The sequence below is a fragment of the Toxotes jaculatrix genome, chromosome 1 (assembly GCF_017976425.1).
Source record: "Toxotes jaculatrix isolate fToxJac2 chromosome 1, fToxJac2.pri, whole genome shotgun sequence".
Lineage (NCBI taxonomy): Eukaryota > Metazoa > Chordata > Actinopteri > Toxotidae > Toxotes > Toxotes jaculatrix.
This window is the reverse complement of record NC_054394.1, coordinates 28,945,534-28,967,462: the sequence shown is the minus strand read 5'-3', so window position 1 is coordinate 28,967,462 and position 21,929 is coordinate 28,945,534. Positions and strand designations below refer to the sequence as shown.

The 21,929-nt window shown below is 41.2% G+C and overlaps 1 protein-coding gene across 1 annotated transcript in view; it reads left to right on the top strand.

Annotated features, from left to right (window-relative positions):
- Positions 1-21,929, top strand: part of LOC121180893 (protein kinase C-binding protein NELL1-like) — a 209,276-nt gene that overhangs the window by 123,359 nt on the left and 63,988 nt on the right. Inside the window, exon 13 of the mRNA XM_041036577.1 lies at positions 19,821-19,946. Coding sequence (XP_040892511.1) covers positions 19,821-19,946 — 126 coding nt within the window. The remainder of the gene's footprint in view (positions 1-19,820; positions 19,947-21,929) is intronic.

The following is a 21,929-nucleotide window of genomic DNA, read 5'->3' as shown; positions in this document are numbered from 1 at the left end:
TTTGCCAGTGACAATAAGAGATGAATGGAGAGGTGCTCGGAGTAAATGAGGTGATTTCCATGATGAAATAGAGCGATAAAAAGGCAGAGGAGAGATCGCTTTTCCTCTCCCCGTCTGTCTCTCCGCCTCTCCTCCGCTTTGTTGGCCGCCCATTCATCATGACATCACAGTGATGGAGAACACACACACATACACACGCACACACACAAACGCAGTAGATGAAGTGGAAAGAGACTGCTGAACTGAAATCATCCGGAGGAAAGCAGGTTGAAGTTCTGTGCCGAAATCTGTCTGATACTGTATCCCACCCGTGGGTGACCTTGAAGTGAGGAGGGTGATGTCACTCTGGAGTGTCGAGCAGCAACCTGGTGTGTCGGCCTGCATGGATAAGAGCTGGCTCTGAACTCCTGAGGATTGAAATAACCCAGCAAGGAATTATTTAGTGGACAAAGGCAGGAGCAAGGACAAATCCAGGACCACTCATGTAAATTTACAGCACCTGTATGGAAGACATTTTTTGCCCTGCTAGGCTGAGGCTGAAGGACTTCAGTGTCAGTGGGTTGATCGGTCTTTTGCCTGAGATATCCCAACTAGCAGCCAGAGAACCATGGCATTTGGTGTAAATATAAGATACTATGACAAAAACTAATACCAGACTGCGGACGAAATTTGTAATGGATAATCAGAGACCTCCAAGGAAAAATGTGTTTTGGTGAAACCTTTGCCTTTTCCTCTTGAGCCGTAATCAAGCCAAAATTTCTTAGAGAATGAACCTACTGACTGTAGTGACCTCTTAAGCCACACATAGCATCTTCCTCTTACACATAGCATCTCAAAAACTTTATAGTAACATTAAGTAGCTACTAGCCACATTGCTGTAAAGTTTGCTGTATTTATTTTAGTTCAGAAATGATTAGGCGGTTATTTGATTAATCTATTGACAAAAAAATGATTGCGACAGTTTTATAAAAGACTAATCAAAATGCCACATATTCACTGATTCTCAGCTTGGGGCTTTGCACTGTTGGTCAGACAAAAGAAGCAAATTCAGGTTATCACCTTGTGCTCTGGGAACCTGTGGTGGGCATTTTTCACCAGGCAGAAAAAAAAAAGAATTGGTTGCAACCTTAGTTAATGTATGGTGTCCAGGGGGATGACCCAAGTAGATTTTTGTGATGCCCAGCCTTTCCACTGTGCTGTATGTACACAACAAGATGACAGCAAGATGTAACTGGGCTGAGTTCTATTAAAGCACATTCAAGCTCTCTGGAAAAGTTTAGTAGAATTTAATCCCCCTAGAAATACAGGTCCTAGAAGTGTGTTCTTTGTCCCGTCCAGTACTTTTGTGTTGCAGTTTCTAAGGAGGCTCTCAGCTGGGGAGTTTTTACACTGGGGTCCTTTGTTAGGGTGGGGATCAGAGTTTGACGGCCACACCCCGCCCCCACCATCTGACCCCACTGGTCTGTTTCAAGAGTTCCGACCCATTGTTCTGATTCATGGTCCTCTACGTCCTTTTGTCAGTAAATGCAGCTATTTACCTCTGTTGCTAGGAAACAAGATTGGCACCCACATTGATGTATGCAGGAAAAACAGAACAATCTACAGCCAGGCAGACTCACATGATTACAAATGGAGGGAGTATGACCACCCATACGGGCTACAAATAAGTGTCCCTCTTCCACTATCCTGTTTGTTTTCTGTAACTGTTTATAATCCTTGCAACGTATGCAAGAACATATCTAATGATTTGAATTTATATGTACCTCATTTAGGTGGTCTTGGATTTTCTTTCTTGGTCTGTACCTGAAATTTTAAAGTATAAAGTTTTTAGGTGAACCACTGTCTTTACCATTATAGCAATTTTCAACCGTATTAGCAATGTGGCTGCACATTATATGTTACAAGTTTTGGAGTTCAATGTATATTTGTCATTTGATGAAAGTTTCATTAGTAAGTGTATCCTTGTAGCCGTTGTTGAAACTGAAGGATGTGTGAAGAAACAAGTTGCTTGAGGGGGGACTTTAGTCATTTAAACTAAAAGTCTTTATTCTGACAAGCAACACTGGCTGTGATTAGGAGTGTTTGGCAGGTTTGCGGTGATGGATGTCAGAATGCTGTCCCACTCCTTCTCTGATCAAGCACAACTTCGGGAAGAGATACCTGCATCATGTAGAAGTTTTTTAATTTAACAGCTTGTGTTTTACCTGCAGGTTATTTGCCTCAAAGGGATCATTTATATTAATTTTTAACAGCAGAGTGATGTGATTCCTTTCTCTCCTGCTGTGCCCGTGTTGATGAACATCACGTTCTTCCCACAGTTTCTCTTCTTCGTCAGGAATATGGCTAAAGACATTAGATCACACTCCAGAGAGAACTGAATTGAGATAAGAACGTCTGGGTTCAGTTCCAGAAGTAAGAGAACCTGAATTGTTTTTTTCAAGACAAAGATTGTAAGGTTTTGGGCATTTATAAAAACCTTTTCCCAGGACCACGGCAGGTCAAATGTCACTAGCTCAAATGGACTAAGGCCAGTTGAGGGGTGACCTAAAGTATGTGATCACACAGTAAGTGTTGTGACGTAGATGTTTTTCAGACAGTAGAGACAGTGAATGTCATGGATATAGGAAAAAGTACAATGGCATGCAAATGAGGAAAACATCTCCAGGATTTTGCAGCAAAATATAAAGTTACAGATTTACCACTTTGACAAAGCACATGTGGCATAAAGAAACATGCTCCAAATACAGAAACACCATACACAGCAATGGAAGTAAGTTTCAAAGCAACACAAGTTGCCAAGGGACACTTGAAAACCTGAATGAATGCTCTAGTAGTAAAGGCTAAAGCTAGATGTTAGCCAGTATCACAAGATGTTGGAATCACAATCTCTGTGTTAAAACAATTAAAATGTTTGGTTCATTATTGTTTGCTTTTCTTTATGCCACCTCATGGGAGCTGAATCATTGTTTAGCTGTGTTAAAATCTAGGGTTGTTTTTTTTTTTTTTGTAGAGGAACTGCACTGGGAGAACACATTGAGTTACAGCAGCTAGTGGTACAGTAGTGGCCTAGCCCAGATGTGCCATGAGGACTTTGTCTCGGTTACAAAGACAGAGTTAATCCTGCCCTTTGTGACATTTAGAGCTAAAAGAGGATCAACAGCAGAAATGTTCATTTACAGCAATTCAAAGTTAATCTAATAGGTGATGAGTTGGTAAATAAAACAGGATGGTACTTTTAATTGATCACTGCATCTTGGCAAGTAAAAACTACTGAAATGGGTAAATTCTGCTTCTACAGGGTCTCGCTCTCTCTTCCACTCCCCACCCGTCCATACAATGACAGAACTTCCTTCCTTTAATATTGAAATAGAGCTGTCACGTCCTGTCATTAATCTCTGTCTGCCCCCTGAGCTCTGTGCCCTTGTAGAAAGGTCTTACACATGCAAAAACACACACGTAGTCACATATGCACTACTTCATACACCTCACCCTCTTTGTCCCAGGCAAAGTCCTACAGTGTACAGCTTGTGGTACATGAAAAAAAGATGAGCCAAATGGCTGACCTGGCGCTCGGCTGAGTGCACCCTCTCCGTGTCACCCTGCCCTGCCTAGCAGAGGCAACCCCTCCCATCAGAGATGACATGAGTTCACCACTGGGGCTGAGGACAGAGGACAGAGGACAGAGGACAGGAAAGGACTGAAGCAGCTAAAAGAACAGAGAGTTTAAAGCCAGTGAGTCAGAAACAAGAGCTACAGAGCAAAATCAGGGACAGCACTGAATATAACAATTCACGGTATCCTAAAAATGTAATCTTATTATACAAGCGCTGTATCTTAATCTCCTGTGATAGACTGGAAACCTGTCCAGGGTGTTTTCCCCCGCCTCTTGCTCAATGTCAGCTGAGATTGGCTCCAGCCCTGCAGTGACCCTCTAAAGAATGAGCAGTATAGCTAATGGATGGAGAGATGAATGGATGTATCTTAATCTCCTGAGTCCTGATTCTGTAAGTGGACAGATTATCACTTCTTTGCTTGGGACCCAACATGTTTTTTTTTATCTTCCTACTGTGAACAATAAATAACGTGAGGTGCCACAAAATTGCGATTTTCAACCATGAAAAAAGAAAAAAAAAAACAGTTTGATTTTTTTTCCTGTAAAACTGCAAAAAGTTAAAGACTGATTTACTAAATGGAGCAATACAATCCTCCTTAGTGATTATTATAATACTGTGGTAACACTGTTGCTTTGGTGCCTGTGGAGATGGTTAGACAATGCTGAGGCAGATAATCTGATAGGTTTACGGTTAGCCTATTGGTGACCTGTGACCAGAAGGACTCAGCTGATGCACAGAGCCAGATCATCTACTGGATGTGCTGAAAATGGGTTTGTGATTTATTGTCGGGCCTGGGCATTTAACAAGAGGTGTTGACTCAGGAAGTTTACACTGAGGCCTTCAACTCAGCCAAAGACAACTCAAGGTTAGACAGTTTGAAAGGTGTCGGATGCGTGTTAATGTCACCTCTCATGGTACAGCGACAATCAGAACATCGGTTGTGTCCATAAAATATCATCTACGTCTCAGTTTGTCCTCATTCCATAAAATCAAGTGCGACTGTTTTCTCCCTGCCAGGATGGAAACAGCACACCTGCTGCTGCCCTCGCACACAGTAAATGATAGCTGACTATATAAAGAATGTCACAGCTGATTGAGAACAAATTTGTTTCCAGACACACATGCGGCTCATCTCTGTCCTACCGTCACTGGCATTTAATTGCACTTGATATTTAAGTGCTGGAGCAGATCACATTGCAAGTGGCTCTTCCTCCTGTTTGTGCTGGCGGCATATTCCATTATATGCCGCTCATTTCCCTAGCTGTCCTTCAGACCGCGTTGAATGTCAGCTGCTCGGGGCATCGGGATTCTGTATCAATTATAAGAGTTGAGACGGCTACAGTGAATCAGGCGCTGATAGCATCAGTGCAGGCGGTGAAGTGAAGGAGGGCGACCTCGGTGCAGGTAGATAGAGCCGTGGCCGGTGGAAGGACACAGGTAGATGAGCCAGAGCAGACTGCAAGTCACCTCAGGATAAGCTGGAAGACATATTGGAAATTTAGAGAGAGGAGTTAATTAGAAATGTGATGCAGAAAGTACAAGGGATTGTTGCTCTTGCAGTGAAGTTAGCTGAACTGTTGGTTTTAATTTCTAAATGTAGTATACCAGTTATTTTAATGAACCTATTAGCTTCCTGTGATGCCTAGTTGACGTCTCTTCTCAACCTTTTCTAAAACATGATGTTTTGAGGCTGTAATCCTGCCTTCCAGGCAGACATCAGATTAGGTTCATTGCATTGCAGTGAAAACATCAGAGACTTCTAGTGTCAGATTGCCTGTTCTTGAAGGCACAATCTGAGAAGTTTTATTCCTAGGTTTCATTAAAGTGAACAGACAGAATGAAGAGCAGAAGCACAAGCAACTAACTACATATAGTAGGATGCTTAGTGTAAATAGAGAGATTTCAAGTCCCAGCTGGTTTGGAAAGAGTTTCACAGCTTTGGGAGTTCAGAGATGCACAAAATGTTCCTGCAATTATTCTCAAGAGTAAAATTATAGAGAATCTGTCTAACGTGCTCCCGCATGGTTCACACTACTGCCTGAGAGAGCACAACTCTTCTGTTCTTTGAAAATAGTTTACCCTGCTCAATTTCAAACTTACGTTTTTGTGTAAGTGTAACATTGTGTGTGAAAGTCCTGTCTGATTATACACATCAGAGGTCACGATTGTTTTACTTTGATGGATTACCTATCTCTGCAAGCTGACTTTACACAATACACTGACTTTATACAGTACTGAATGAATGGAAATCAATGGCTTAAAAAAAATGTCCGCCCCTCCATCACCACTCACATTCATTCAAGAGAATACTGTGAATATTCTTCCAAATTAAAAGGAATTTAAGGGAGACTGAAGTTAATCAGTGACATGATAATGTGTATTAATCAGTAGAATAACTGCAGTAAGGAAATGGAAAAGAATTTGCATAATAATAAAAAAGAGAAACTGTGAGAGTGAAGTGAAGCCTTCAGTAAAGAAAACATTTCTTAAGTCAAGCCTTAGAAGTCAAATGATATTGAAAAGTGACAGTTTAAAAGGGAACAATAAATTAAATTTAAACTTTTATATCTGACAAGATGGAAAAAAAAACCCAGTACTGTGACAGTCAGTGAAAATTCTTACAAAACGTAACAGATTGCTTTTTTTTTTGGAGTTAATGTGTGTGAAAAGACAGCTGGATCACACTCAGGATGAGAGGTTGTAACTTTCTAGCTCTCTTCATGAAAGCAAAGACAAGAAAACTACACTGTGATGGATCATAAGGGGAGACTAAAGTAAAACACAATGGATGCTAAAGTGAATGATGATTTTAAAAAAAAAGAAAGGATGTGATTGCACTGTGGCAAGAGACAGGTGAGCACTGAATACAGTGAACGAGGCAGTGCAGAGCAAGACAACGTACATGACAGACTAGTGGGAGATTTTATCTCAAAGTGGATGGTGACATTTTCTCAGAAGAAATATTTAATTATGGAAAAAACATTTAATTTAAAGACCAGAAAAAAAAAAAAAAACATTGTGTTTAGAGAAGCTAGAGTTGATTCTTACAGACAATAGAATCAACAGATCCTCTTCCTTTAATTTGTCACCCCTCTGTGTGTAGAGTGATGTTGAATTTCTGGGTAAAAGGAGCGCTGTCTCTATCTGTGATTTCAGCTTGTTTTCCTCCGTCTCCCGAGCTAAACAAAAGCATTGTCCTCTTCCTGTTTTGGTTGTGTGTTTTATAGGGAACCAGCTAAACCCAGATGGTGTCATTATTCTACAGGCATTACATTGTGTGAACAGCATCTTCTTCTTAATGATAAATTACAGCAAAAAATCTTGTCAGTTGCCACTTGCTCCATAACCCCATCAGGTGTAATTTCTGTCCCCTAATTTCTGTCTACTGAAACTGGAGATACCACATTAAAACCTATAGAAAGTAAAATAACCTGCTTCATTTACTGGTAATGTTGAACAGCACACAGTCTGTGTGATGTGACAGAGAGATAAAACTGTGAAATCAATAAGCTTTAATCTGAAGAAAAATGAATAAATAAAAATCTGTGTCTGGAATGATGAGCGTTTATGATGAATCGAGCGCTTTGATGTGACTGTCTGCATCCGTTAAACAACATGTTGTTCATATACACGGGTCACCAGTAGATTCAGATACACTAACTTCCCAGGACTGATTGTGATGCATCCTTGGCTCTGTAGATTTGGAAGTGAGCCGTCTTGCAGCTGGCAGAGCAGATGACAAGAGTGGATGTTGTCAGAAACAGATGTGGCGCCTCCTGCATGGCTGATGTATTACCAAAGTTAGTTGTCAACGTCTTTTTGCAAAAGAAGACTTGCAGTGTTGGAAAACAGGAGAGGATATGTGTTTGATGCTGTTGCAATGGGGACAAGAGCTGCTCTTATTTGTCATATTGTCCAAATCGTCTGTTACAGTTTGTTGCTTTTGATCCAGTTGCATACCTCAACACAAGTCACGGGCGTTTTGGTTTAGAATTTAAAATTTGAACACCGATTTAGAAAGGCGGTTTTAGGAAGAATGTCTGCAGCACGGGCTTAAGGTTACGGAAAGATTGTGCGTGAGATGTATTTGAGCATTGGATGAGGAAAATCCTCCCACGCAGCACAGTCATCACTTTTTTTTTTCCAGAAGGAATAGTTTTAGGGATTAGGATTAAGATTAGATTTAGGATTAATCTAGGATAAAAGTTGAAGGCTAACTTTGGCTGTTTCACACATCTTTTTTTCTTCCATTATCCACCATACTGACTGGAAAATTAGATGATGATAGATTAGATGATTCCTTCACTACATTAATTCCTTACCTTGTCTATTCTGAGTCTGGAAGTATCTTTTTACGGAAGCAGTCCACATGTTTCTGGATAGAAATTACGTTTTAAGTTTTTAAGCACTGCCGTCACCAGTCAACATGACTGTAAATGTGCAACCTTGTAAGCACTGATTTGATGATTTGAAGGCCAAAAAACTGTATGTACTGTTTGAACTTTATGCTTGTATTTTCACTTTTTGACCAAACTTACTCCAGTTCAGTTTACTCCAGTTCTACATCTAAGTATCTTCTGACATACAAATGATCAAATCGGGTCCTGCTAGGAAGTGTTAGCCAAATGGTTTAAACAGCCAATAAAACAGATTACCCACATAAAAAAGGGCCATAAGTCTAGTAAAAACACACTTTTACTCTCCCTACTTTTCCCTCCATTTTTTTTCATCGTTGAACTAATTCCACATGGTGACACATGTGGTGTTGTTGTCAGAGTTGGGGGTTAGACACTGAACATAGTTTCCCCAAAGTATAGGGGAAAAGTGTGTTCGTGTGACGTGTATATGTGTGTCTTGCAAGTACTGGACCACGAAAGCCTCTCAGCTGCTGTTCATCTGGAGGGTTCGACCTCTCCTCCTCTTCCACTGACCTCCAGCTGCTCTCTGCTGTCAAGTGGAACCAGAGGGGCTGGCCTTAATTACGGGGAAGAGGTTGACTGTGACACTGACGCAGGACGTGGCGATGGTGTCTCCTGGCCGGGGCCGGACAGGGAACGCCTCGCTCCCTGTTGCGGCATCCTGAGACAATGAGAGCTATTGCAGACCATCTGCTGCAGATGCCCTCTCAACAGTCCCAGGCACAGGGACAAATAACTCTGTGTGTGTGTGTGTGTGTGTGTGTCTGTGTGTATGTGTATGTGTGTGTGAATGCTGCTTCTTCCAACCTTCTCCTCAGTCACTCTTCTATCACTTTGCTGTTTCTCCCGCTGGGCCCCATGTTGACACATCTACCTTTCAGGAAAATGGGGCATTGCAGCAGTGGGGCATGTAAAAACATTTACAAACTCAACTCAATTAAAAACGTAGGAGTCTGTGAAAAATACGGAGGAAAAAAAGACCCTTGAAGTCGCATTGAACAAAACTGCATTTTTAGTGTTGCTCGAAAACAGAACATACTGGGATCGTTGACCTGAAGTAAGTCGCTCATAAGCTGGATAATATCACTTTAATTACACATACATGTTACAGGTTATTTCTATTACAATGTCTGTTCACTTATATATGTGAAACCGTGTCTTAGAATAAAGACACAATGTTGACACACACAATTGTTTTGAAATATAAAACATAATTAAACTAATGTACATTACTTGATTATAAGTTGACATTATTTAATCACAACATGATTGTTGCCTATTTAATCCATCAGTGATTAGCTCTGATTCCAATTCATTCATAATACAATAAAAAAAGAATATAAGAAAATATAGTTATAATAAATTATTTTGTTCTGTCTACAACTTGATCTGATCGGTTAGATTTTGATGCTAAAGAAGGAGCTAAATTCACACCAGAACTTTTTGTTTTTCCCATAAGACCCACATGTTCGTCGCTTTACTGGCATCACAGCTGTGAAGTGAAAATGTGCGTTAAAGCTTCACAACAGCAACGGGGACAGAAACACACCAAAACAGACAGTAGGTAGTACTGTCTGGGCCACATTTGCAGCACAAAACGTTGTGACACATTAAACATTGACATACCTTATAAAGTTAATATGACAAATGTGTTAGCACACAGTTGCCTATTTGAAAATCAAGCAGACAAAGAGTTACGTTCACATGTATTTGGAGTTGTGTTTGTGTCAGCGTGGTGAATGTAAGTCCAGTATTCACTCTTCTTTTAGCTCTGTTTATCTGGCTCTTAAACAGTTAAATGCTTCACTGTTCACCAACTTTTTACTAACTTTATCTGTCTGTCACTGATTGCTGGATCCACCAGGAGCCAGCAGCCCCTCTCACTTCACAGCTCTACTGCTCAGGGTAGCAGCTCGCTGCCTTTCAGGTTGTGCTTTTAAGGTCTGTCCAAACCAGAGGCACAGAGTCAGTTTCTTGATGTTCTGCCGTCTTTGTTGCAGTTCAAACATCGCTTTGATTACTACTCTACTTGCCATCAACAACCAACAACATACAGCAACACACAGATTGTAGTTTTTATGTATTTGAATGAATCCTAACACTGATTGCTGTTTATTTGACATGGACGCATCGTATGTATCAGTGTATTTTACATGCGCAAATTACGGCTGAAATGTACCGTGACATGCTCATCTCTGCTATCAGAACACTGCTACAGTGAGTTACAGTCAGGATCCCAAACTTATTATCCATGAAGTTTCTTTTCACCTCAGAAAAGTTGAATCCCCTTTTTTTCCTTCTTGCCTCCCACATGAACTCAAATTGACTTGTGAATAACTTCAACTAATCTCATAACTAATCTCCTAACACCCCCTACCACCACCACCACCACTTCCAAATTAAAACTGAAATCAGAATTAAAAGTAATATCAAAATATGTAATATCCACATATACACATCCACTCACACACAAGCTTTTTGTCAGCACACGCTCCAGGTAGCAGCTGCCTGTGGATGGGAATAACAATGAAGCTAATTAAGCGCTCCCACACTGCATTGTCAAATATTTATACCCCAATATCAGTTCTCCTGTCAAATGACTACTGCCTGTCATCGGTGAAGTCACAACAACTGCAGTGTTGCTTCTTTGATGTCTCGCAGGTTCTTTCTGGATCCTCATCTCTCTGATTTTTTTGTCTCTTTCAGTTTCTGTCCATGCTTCTTTCGGCTTCTGTGTCTTTTTTTCCATCTCGGTTTTTGTTCTTTGTATCTGACTCTATCTTTATTTTCCCTTGGTTTCCTCTTGTATTTGTGTTTAAATCTTTGTTTCTGTTTCTGGCCCTGTTTGAATGTGTCTGTCTGTCTGTCTGTCACTTTCCACGATGTGCAGATAGTCAGAAGATGGATGGAACTTTTTGTTAATTTACCATAGTTACCAAAAACACGGTTGAAACTATCAGAACAATGACAGCTCCACACCCCTTTGCCTAGCTTGCCGTTGCTTTCTTTTTCCTATCAGCTACAAGGTGAATGGTGACTGATGGGATGTCAATTAGATTATGCAGGTTGTTAGCTGCGAGGCATCGCCGTTACCTAGCAACTGTTCGCTAATGGTTGAATCTGGCCAATAATTTGAAACAAGTTCTTCTCTGGACTTGCATAATGGTATGTAGATGACTTTCCTGACAAATTTGGTCGTGTGTATATGTATTGTGTATATGTGTGTGTGTGTGTGTGTGTTTGTGTGTTGCAGCAACTTGACACAATGAGAGCTAAATTCAACCATCTGCTGCTGCTGCCCTACCAACAGTCCTGGTCACAGGGACAATCAAGGGCATGTGTGTGTGTGTGTGTGTGTGTGTGTGTGTGTGTGTGTGTGTGTGTGTGTGTGTGTGTGTGTGTGTGTGTGTGTGTGTGTGTGTGTGTGTGTGTGTGTGTGTGCATATGCGACTGATATGTCTCATAGAATAATAATACACGCTGGCTGTGGCTGCAGGAAAAAACACAAAACAAAACAGTAGATCCAGTGGAAACACAGTGTGACCGATGCAAACAAAATACACAAAATGTACACAAACAAAGACACGTGTACCAGACTGATGTCAATAGGTCAAAATGTGTTGACGGTGTTTTGGGTGAGATTCTGTTCTTTCATTATTTATTCCATTGGCGAAGTTTAGGAGAGCGGGAGACTTCTTGTCAGTGTCAGTGTCAGTTTACTACTTCATCGTGGTGGACAAGCTGTTGCTGAAGCAGAGTAGACCATGTCTTTATTACACTGCTGCGGTCATATTGTGTTATTTATGTGTTAAGACCATGGGCGCTGATGATATGGGTGCTTAGGAGCTCCAGCACCTACAGACAATTGTGAGCAACTACAGGGAAATCGTATTTTTCAGAGGAACAGTAGTGTTGTCCAGTGAAGCTGGAGGATTGAAGAGGATTGAGCACAGTGTCAGAGCACTGACGTTTAACTGTGAGATAAAATGTGTTGATTTCTATATTCAACTTTTTTGGGAGTCATTCAAGTGTCCAGTAGGTTTTGACCCCACTGACTTCAGTCACAGATGAAGTCAGCTCCATTTCAGTCAGCTGCTGGTGGTTCTAGGAAATGCACATTAAACAAGAGCACAATAAATTTCAAGCCCAGCCCTTTGCAAAGTGGTGAGTGAGACTATAATGGCAGTTGTATTAGTGTCTGGATCAAATCTGCTTTATAGGTAATTGCATTACTTTGTCCCTTTCAACTATACAACCATGGGGTGTGTCTGTGTGTAGCCTGGCTGCACACACAGTAGCTTTAGTCAAACAAGTCAATCTTGATTTTTCTTGTATTGATTATTTGCATTAGTTTTGACTATATTTGGTTTGTAGATAAGTTTTCTTCTCATACTGAGATAGTTGTTTTGACCAATGAGCTAATGACTTCGAATAGACTGTAACATTCTGTGGGGAAGTGATTGTCTGGAAAACTTTATATACAGATTTCAAAGTTTTAGACACTCCAGGAATATACAACTGCGGTGCCTAAGTTTGAGACAGTACCTCAGCAGAAACAACCGATTTTGTCATTTAGGTTGGCAGCCTTGTTAGTGTGTCTGTCGGTGTGTACAAAGAGAGAGAGAGAGAAAGAGTTTTGACATTAGACCTTTGAATTTGAGTCACGTTGGAGCCTAAAATGTTTTTGAGCTGCTGGGTCTGAATGAAAACAGCCAGACCGAGTTTGGGTTGAAGTTCATTGTTTGTGCAAGGCTCATGGAGGCAGCCTCTTCTGTAGTCCGAGAGCAGGAGGACATTGATTTCTTCGAGCTAATCACATATGCCACGTTTTTCTGATCACAGGTATTGGTCCACAGGACTCAAATGGTACTCGTGACCTGAAAACAAAGGAAAACTTACTAATAAATGATGAGTACCCAACTTAACCCCACTGCTGGCAGCTTTTGTCACTGTTTTCCTCTGTCAGCATCTGTGTTTACCTCCGTAGCTTCTTACCTCATCTCCATACACACCAGCATCTGCACCGCTTCCTGATTATGAGCCTGTCACTACAACAACTTCATGTGTGCGTCTCTGTGTGTGTGCAGGCATATGCCTGCTGGAGGACCCCCATATGCGCATCCCAGCCTGTGCCTGTGATTACTTTGTATGTTTGTAAGAGCTTGCGTGTGTGTGTGTGTTTGCATGTTTGCCAACAAGCTTCAGGCAAACTGTGCTCATGGTGCAAGTACGGCTGCAGCTAGCAGTAACAACAGTTTACCTTGTATTGTGACAATTAATAAGGTATTAATAAGTAATAAGGAGAATATTTCATTTTTTAATTTTAATTTTTTTCTGGTGGCCCCAAAGGACAAAACACATACACTAGAGAAAGCACAAACATTAATGCTGCAAATCCAGGAATGCAACAAATATAAAAACACAGGCAAACAGGAAAAACACATGCTACAAGAACTGTTACACTGATAAGCAGCAACATAACAGATTTAAAGGTAATTCAATATAGGCTGCACTTCGTCTGCTCATTTGTGTGTGTGTGTGTGTGTGTGTGTGTGTGTATATATATATGACATATACACACATATATATACACATTTTTTTTTTCATTGAACTGTGGTGGTATGTCTGTACATATAAGAACCCCAAGGTCCATAGAGACGGCACTGTTGTTAAACTGTCCAATAAATCATATATGTATAGTGTATTCAGCTTTACCTTGAGATAAACTAGCAGATAATATATTTCGAATCAGAAGGAAATATAAAATATTATAACACAGAGCCTGAGTTGAATTACCAAAGGGCTTGCAGGGTCATCTCAGGAACATCCACTGTACACTTTTACTTTTATGTAAGCATGCAAATGTTCTAAAATGTGCCAAAAAAGTAAAAACAATGATTCTATTTTTACTTAATTTATTTTGTGATGGAAAAATTCAAACCTCAGATGAGTTGCATGAAAACACTGCGCTGTATTTTGCTTTGTAATTCTTTCTGGATGAGCTGCGGCTGATTGCTGTGCAAACTCATTCTCTATGCTGATAATATTTATTTATAAAACATCAGACGCTGCAACAGTGGATTGTGTGTTTCTTTGGTGATATACATCTCCCTGCTCCAAAGAAGCAAATTCAGTTTTCTTTCAGGGTTTTAATAAGACCTCAGCTGTGCAGCAATCCGTTAAGCTGTGAGGAAAAACACAAAACGAAAAAAAAAAACTAACTCTGCTGCCTCCTTCTGCCTGATATATGGATTTATTTCAGTTAGTGGGTGCCCAGGTGTACTTTTCTAAGCTTTGCAGTAATACCTGTGTGAACATCCTGCACACACACACACAAACACACACACAGAGCACCTGTCATCTAGGTAAACTGTTCCGCTCTGTCTGACAGAAGGCTTCTGCCACAGTTTCAGCCTTCAGAGTGTCTGTGTGAATGTCTGTCAGTGTGCAGCTCAGTGAATGGCATCTCCTCATTGGAGCTGCAGAGTGACGGATAGATTAAACCACCTGGCTCACACTGTTTCTTTCTCCTGATAGGGAACCGCACCATCATTTAGTTCTTCTACTCACGAGCTGTTCTCTACTACACAGTGTACGCAGCGTGCTCCTTAGCTCTAATCTGTTCAGTGGAGCACTTCCTCTTCTGTATTCTTCTTCTGGAAGGACAAGGGTGGTGATAAGTGCTGCTGCTCTCTCTAAAGGCCCTCTAATTAAATGCATCAGTAGTTCTTTTTCTCCTGTGGCTCTGAGAGGGGACATGCAGCATTTGAGAGAGATGTAGTCCTGCGCTGCATGTTGATTGTTGTTTTTTTTTTTTTTTTTTGTGTTTGACTTGTTTGCAGCACAAAATTGCCTGTGCGTGTCCTCATCGCGGAGATGGAGCCCCCATCATGAAAATCATTTGGGCCTCACCGCGGCTCAGTTCATGTTACAGGATGATATCGCAGCTCTTTTCAAGCTTGTGCCAGTAGTCTTAAGCTCCCGCTGCCGCATGAGGAATGTGGCATAGTGTGCGATATCCAAGCTCGCTTTCCTACTTCACAAATCGAAGTTGTTGAAAGCAGTGTTTTGTGTAAGACTCAATTATCATGGTGTATAATTGGCTGGCTGAGATTAATTTCCTTCAGAGGAGGCCATTTTTCTAACATTCCTTCTTATACAGTATGAAAAACATCGTTCGCACAGGGATAAAAGTCCATCACAGAAATGAGAAGAAACTTTTTTTCCTCATTTAACTGTGCAGTTTTGCGTTATGCTATGCTCTGCTGCCTGTCAATCCTCTGACACACACACAAAGAAATGTGTCCACAGATTCAGAAGAACAAAGTTTGAAAAGATTTTGCCAAAGACACTAAGTCAATAACCATTAAAACAGTTTTACGAAATCAAAGACGTGTTCATACATTGTAACAGCATCAAATTCTTTATAAGATTTTACATTTTGCTGTATTTGCACCATAGAGACAGAACTGCTGTGTCTGATTGTGTGATTTTTATGAAGATGTAAGTTGATGAGAGTCGGCATTATTTTACATCATTTAGTCCATTTAAGCGAAAGCTCCTTCAAACAGCTCTAAAGATGCCATAACGACATGTTTGCATTATTATATTTAAGGCATCTGAAAACAAAAAGCAAAACACTGTGGTGCAGCAGCACTGGAGCTTTTCACTGACTGCCCTCAGACATAGCCACACAACACACCAGAGGTCCAACTTTGAACAAAATCCACGTGATTTTCAGGAGTGAGAAGACATGTTGACATGTTGGAGTTATTTATTTAAGGTTAATTAAGGTATTCGTCGTCTCTTAGAGGAGCCTATGAGCCTCTGGACCAAGCTAAGCTAAGCTAAGTCTCTGGGTTGAATACACAGAGACAAACTTGATCACTGAAAAGACTTGTGCAGTGATTGAGACTTGCAAATAGACAGAATAATTTGTGTAAAAATGCCTGTTCTTGGAAAATATTGTTTTCTCGCTGACGCTGCTTCAGTTGTTTATCGTGTTTCAGTGAAGTCAAATGAGAAAAGCAAAAACTGATTAGCTGTTTACACCAAATGCATTAGAGAAAATAAATGAAATATCCCGATTCTCTTTCAACACAGCCAGCATGCGTGTGTGTCTCTGTGTGTGTGTGCATGCCAGTATATTGAAAGCAGTGCTCTGTGCAAACCTCGATTATCATAGTGTGTAATTGCTGGGTGAAATTAACTTTTGGGTACATGAAAACGGAGATAGATCAAGAGAGTGAGAGGGAGGTCAAAGAAGAGGGGAATGCTGATTGCTCTGTATATATGTGTTTGTGTGTGTGTGTGTGTGTGTGTGTGTGTGTGTGAGTGAGTGTGAAGGAGACATCTGCTAAAACGGTGACAAAATTTGAATCCGAAGGGGTGATGACGTTTGGAAGGAAGCAGCTCTGGTTAAGTCCTTTCCAAAAAATAAATGCAACAGCAGAAGCCACTTTTTTTTTTCTTAACTGGTGCACATGAAAGATCCAAACAGCATTATTATGTATGAAACTGCCAGTCAGATTTGAACTTTTTGCAGTATACTATATTATAACCCTAACCCTAACACTGTTCAACCTAATGCTGTGGAAAATGAACAGTGAAAACTGTCAGGCCATGTGGCGGTTACTCTAAATGATCCATCTGGGTTTAATACACTTTTATTTAATTTTATTTTGAATGGAGATGCTTTGATGTGCTACAGCATTGTTTTATCCTTGATGTCTCTGTGATCTTAACTTAGAATTACATACATTCCTTGTCCCTCATTGAAAAATCTACAACCTGTAAATACGCAAATATTTCTCATCTCTCAACTGCTGAACATAAGTGAGCATGCAACAGACGCAACATTGCTACAAAGCTGTGAGTACTTTAAATCCAGAGAAGGTCACCTTAGACAGAAAAATGTAGGACAAAGTAGTGTAATTACTACAGAATCTGTGACAGAATATATAATAATACAAAAGTTCAAATAAGAAATAAGCTACATTCAAAGAACACAACTCTGAAAACTTCTCTCTGTTCGGTTTTGCACCCACACATTTAATTTCTAAGATAAACTGAGTTTCTGACTCAATCAAGTCAATATTCTTGACTTTTAGTAATTTGAATTCTTTGAAAATGTTTATTTTCTTCTTAATGAAGAAATGATCCGTGTTAAATTAGGAACATGTGAGATCTGAGTCACCACCCAAATCAAATCAATTGTTCCACTTCGAAACACCATTCCATCTGTCAACCAAATTTCACCTCTTTTCATGAGTTTTTTGAAGATGACCTGCTGAGTGACAGGCAGTCAGAAAACCTAGAAAGAAAACAAACTGATTAGAAATTCAGAGTTTAAGTGAAAAACCTCAGAGAAACTCCTCTTTTTGTCCTCATCAAGCGACAAAGTTTCATCATTTTGAAGAGAGAAAACTATCTGGTGAGTGGTTTTGAAGACCAGGCGGATGTTTATCTCTGAATTAGTTTCCTCTCTCTCTCTCTCTCTCTCTCTCTCTCTCTCTCTCTCTCTCTCTCTCTCTCTCTCTCTCTCTCTCTCTCTCTCTCTCTCTCTCTCTCTCTCACACACACACTGCAGCAGCTTCATCTAGTGGGCTTCAAACAGACCAAAACATGAGCTGCTGAAAGGGGCTGATCAGCTGCTGGGGCAGAGGTCCTGGACAACATTTACGGATACATGCACAATCTGGGTTGATTGGAGTAAAGAAAATACTGGCGCCTCAGTCAACAACAATATTGCTGCTGGATAAAAAGCTGTTTCCATTAACCTCTGTACAGTAAGAGGTGATGCAGAGACTGGTGTGCACATACGTGCATTCACAGGCAGGCCTGCGTGCACACGCGAGACTCTTCTTTATGTTTTGCCTCACAGCAACCAGACACTCAACATCCAAACACACAGTCTCTCTCTCTCTCTCTCTCTCTCTCTCTCTCTCTCTCTCTCTCTCTCTCTCTCATTCACTCTGTTTCCCCCAAACACACAAATACACACACGGGGATGAGCTGGTGCAAACACACGCACACACACACACGTGCACAGAGAGAGTCCTCTGCCTTATTTTTAGCTGCCCCCCACCACCACAACCAGCCCTGACCTACATCACAGCATGAATAAAGCAGCAGAGAGATGAAGTAAGTGAGCTCCGAAGGGGGAGGAAGGGAGGTGGAAGGAGGGAGAGAGGGAGAGAGACAGACAAAGACACACCAGCAAATCCAGAAAAATGAATTCCCCCCTGTGTGAAATGACAGTTCCAGTTCTGTCAGCAGACCTCACCTGCTACGACTCTCCCAGAGGAGGCTGCAGAGGGCGAACACACACTCACAGACACACATTCAGACACATACACACACACACACACACACACACACAGTTACAAACACAGGGGATACAGGAACTCGGAACAAGAGAGATCAGAAAGCCTCATCATGCCTCAGACTTGACAGTAGATGCTTTTCCCACTGTAAATGAAAGCTGACAAATGCACCGAGCTCTCGACTTTGAATTATTGAGGCCGTGTGTCGGCGACATCACAGGCCGGCCATCATCGGGCTTGAACAACACTTCGGTGCCTTTCTCCAATAAAGCATAATCAAATGAGCAGCTTTCAGGGTGGAGTAGTACTTCAGGACAAGATGGAAATTGGATTCAGGTACTGTTTCACAGCCTCAAAGCACTCGGATAAGTTCCATGTTTTTGATGTAGCAGATCAATGCTTTTTATGCTGAAGGCCGGTGAGGCTTTGTACGGCTGAATACACAATCCGTCTCTCTTTGATTGTGCAATTCAACACCCCTACTGTACACTCTCCAAGGATGAAATTTGCCGAGAAAAAACCTCTGGGTGTTGCATGTAAGTCAATTACATACTTCATACAAATTCATTCTGTTGTAAGGGGAAAGTGTGAGCTGAAAACCTCAGAGCTAGAATGTATTTATCCAAGGAGAGGATATGGAAATACTATCCTCACTCTCTCTTTCCCTTAAGTGTAGCATACCAAGTCCCTTAAGTGATGGAAAGGCCTCAGGAAGCTGGTTCTCTGCTGCTCGCGTTCACATAAATACTTGTGTGCTGTATACGTGCACGCAAACACACCCACAAATTTGGGCCCCTCTGCATAACACCTCCCTTGTGTGTTTCCGATCCTGTTTGATCAGCAGTCATCCTGCTCTGCTAATGCCTCCCCGAGCTCTGTGTTTTAATGCTCATACAATGTCTTTCAAGGTACATTAGGAAGAGAGTGACTCTGTGTATGGAGAGACGCTGTAATATATCATGGTATTAGTGGCACATTATGGATGTCAGGAAAAATGCTGCTCTCTCTTCTCCTCTGTGTCCTTATCTCATCAGATGTCTCCTCTTTCCTTTTCCTTTTCCTTTTTCCTTTCTTATGCTTTCTTCTCATCTTTTCTTTCTTTTCCTGCCTAGTTCTCTTTTCTATTGCTCTAACTGAACAACACACTTAAATCTATATATTTACATGAGGAAAAGTCACTTTCGTTTGAGAAAGTTTGTCTTGTTTGCCTGTGTGATTGATGAGTGATGGCAATTTTTTGGGCCTGTTTTTGGATGGGCAACGCTCTAATTAATAACTGTAAGCAACGAGGCAATGCCCTGAGAGCCTGCTTTTGTAATGTGATTAAAGCAACGGTGCTGAATCAGTTCAGTGAGCCTCATCCACCTGCTTCATCGAGGAGTCGCTCTGCGTGTCCTGAGTGTGTCTTTAGAGAACTGCCCGGGAAGTTATTAATCCTTTGTATCTGCTCTGTTTGTCCTCAGATATTGATGAGTGTGCGACCCAGATGCACTACTGCCAGTCCAACACGGTGTGTGTCAACCTGCCCGGCAGCCATCGCTGTGACTGTCTGCCAGGCTTCATCAGGGTGGATGAATACTCCTGCACTGGTAAGACTTCGTGCTTGCAAACACATTACTGAGTCGTCAGACCTTATTACATTATGTCTCACACACACACACACACACACACTGACTCCAGTCAGTAATATCTACATACTTTAGGTGTTTGAGATTGGTTTGAGGTTGGGAAACCTGTGGTCGAACGTTGTGATGAGCTCAAATAGCTTTTGAGCTGCTTTTCTGCAGAAGCTCTAAAACAAGTAAATAAAATAAGTCTGCTGAACTGAAAGAAGGGTGATCCAGTTTGATGTGTGATGGCACTGGAGCCTGTCGGACTGTTTCCCAGTGAGCTGGAAAAATCCTCTTGATCTGCAGTGAGTGTGTGTTTACAGGTGGTTACAGCCATCCCTCCTTACATTCATTCCAGTGTTGTTCTGCAAGACTACTTACCCAAGAGAGGGACTCTTAGCATAGCGGTGTTGGTTGTTTATAGTTTGTTCAGACTGAAATGTCACTGCAACTAATGGATGGATTTCAATGAAATTCATCACATGGGGAACATTAATTTGTTCATGGATTTTGCTGGTTTGGTGATCCCTTTGGTGAGCCTTAAAGCTGTGTTGTTACAGTTATGGTATTTGCAGCTTTGCACCTGTCCGGGCAGTTAACTGTGGCAAACATCAGGACGCAGTGTCGGCATGCTTCATCTTTCATTCTCATTTTTATGACGCAATGTACAAGTAAGAAACTGAGTGAAAGTGGCAACACATGTAGTAATACTCCACCACAAGTTAGAAGACAGAAGTAAAAGTATAAAAATGAAAAGCACTTATGATATTATGCATATTACATTATTGGATTGTTTTTACTGATGCGCGTATTTTTTCATAAATTTCTACTACTTTGGATAGTATGTTTTGTTTGTGAAATCTGAATCTGAAAATACACCGCTATGATAATACAGCTGAATGGAGGAATAAGTAAATTATTCGTTGTGGTTTTCACACTGGCCCACGCTAATTGTGCTGTGATTCCTACATGTGTTGGAAAATGTTAGCTTCCATCAGCTGCCGGCCACACGGCTCTGCGGCTGTGACGCGGTATCTTTTGTTATCGGAAATTAAAGTGTGCAGGAAAATGAATGCAAACTGATTGGTGAAAACCGCGGCGCGTCTGTCTTTTTAAAGGTTGGGAAAATCAGCGTGCGATTGAACAAGAACAGGTGATTGCAGCCATTCAGTTTTTTTTTTAAATGGCTAAATATTCTGATCAACAGGATCCTGCTTCTTCTACATCCCTGACCTTCTCAGAGCTGAATGTTAGGGCAAAGCATGAGGGGAATTTCAACAACATATTTACCTACTTTTAACAACACAATGCAAATTTTCTGCCTAAGTTTATCTTTGTGGATCTCAAGCTATTTCTCAGCGTACAATTCAGTTACACCTGTTTTGGCGTAGCGGGCTTCCGATGTTTAGGGGTTTAGAGCAGCCTGTTTTCTCAAGGGTGAATAGGATGTGCTTGGTTGCTGCTCAGTGTTTCTCTGGAGAAGTGTTCTTTAATTAGCTCAGAGTTGGCAGCCATGCAGGGACAGGGATCCATGGACAATCAATCTATTTTGCAGCTTGTAAACTGTCCTGGCTGCTGACTGGGAGCCCAAGGAGCACTCTCTACATCTGCTGGGAGAGATAAATCTTCCCTCTGTCTCCTTTTCCCTCTTCCTGCTTCTCCTTCAGCTTCTTCTCGCTAGTTTCAGATCTTCTACATGAATGTAAAACAGAGTTAGCGTTCGCGGCGCGGCTGCTCGTATCTTACAATGCTAACACGATTGCTCATTAGCTCCTGTAATTGGTGCGTTGCGCTCAAATCTGTATTGTTGCTCTTCATTGTGTCTGTGGCTCTGGAAAGGTTTATGGTAATTATATTGTTGTTACTGCATTAAAGCAGGACACACACAGACACGGTGAAAACCATTTTGTCATTAAACAAAGAAATTTGCAAGATCTTGGAGCAGCCTATCAGGTGAATAGC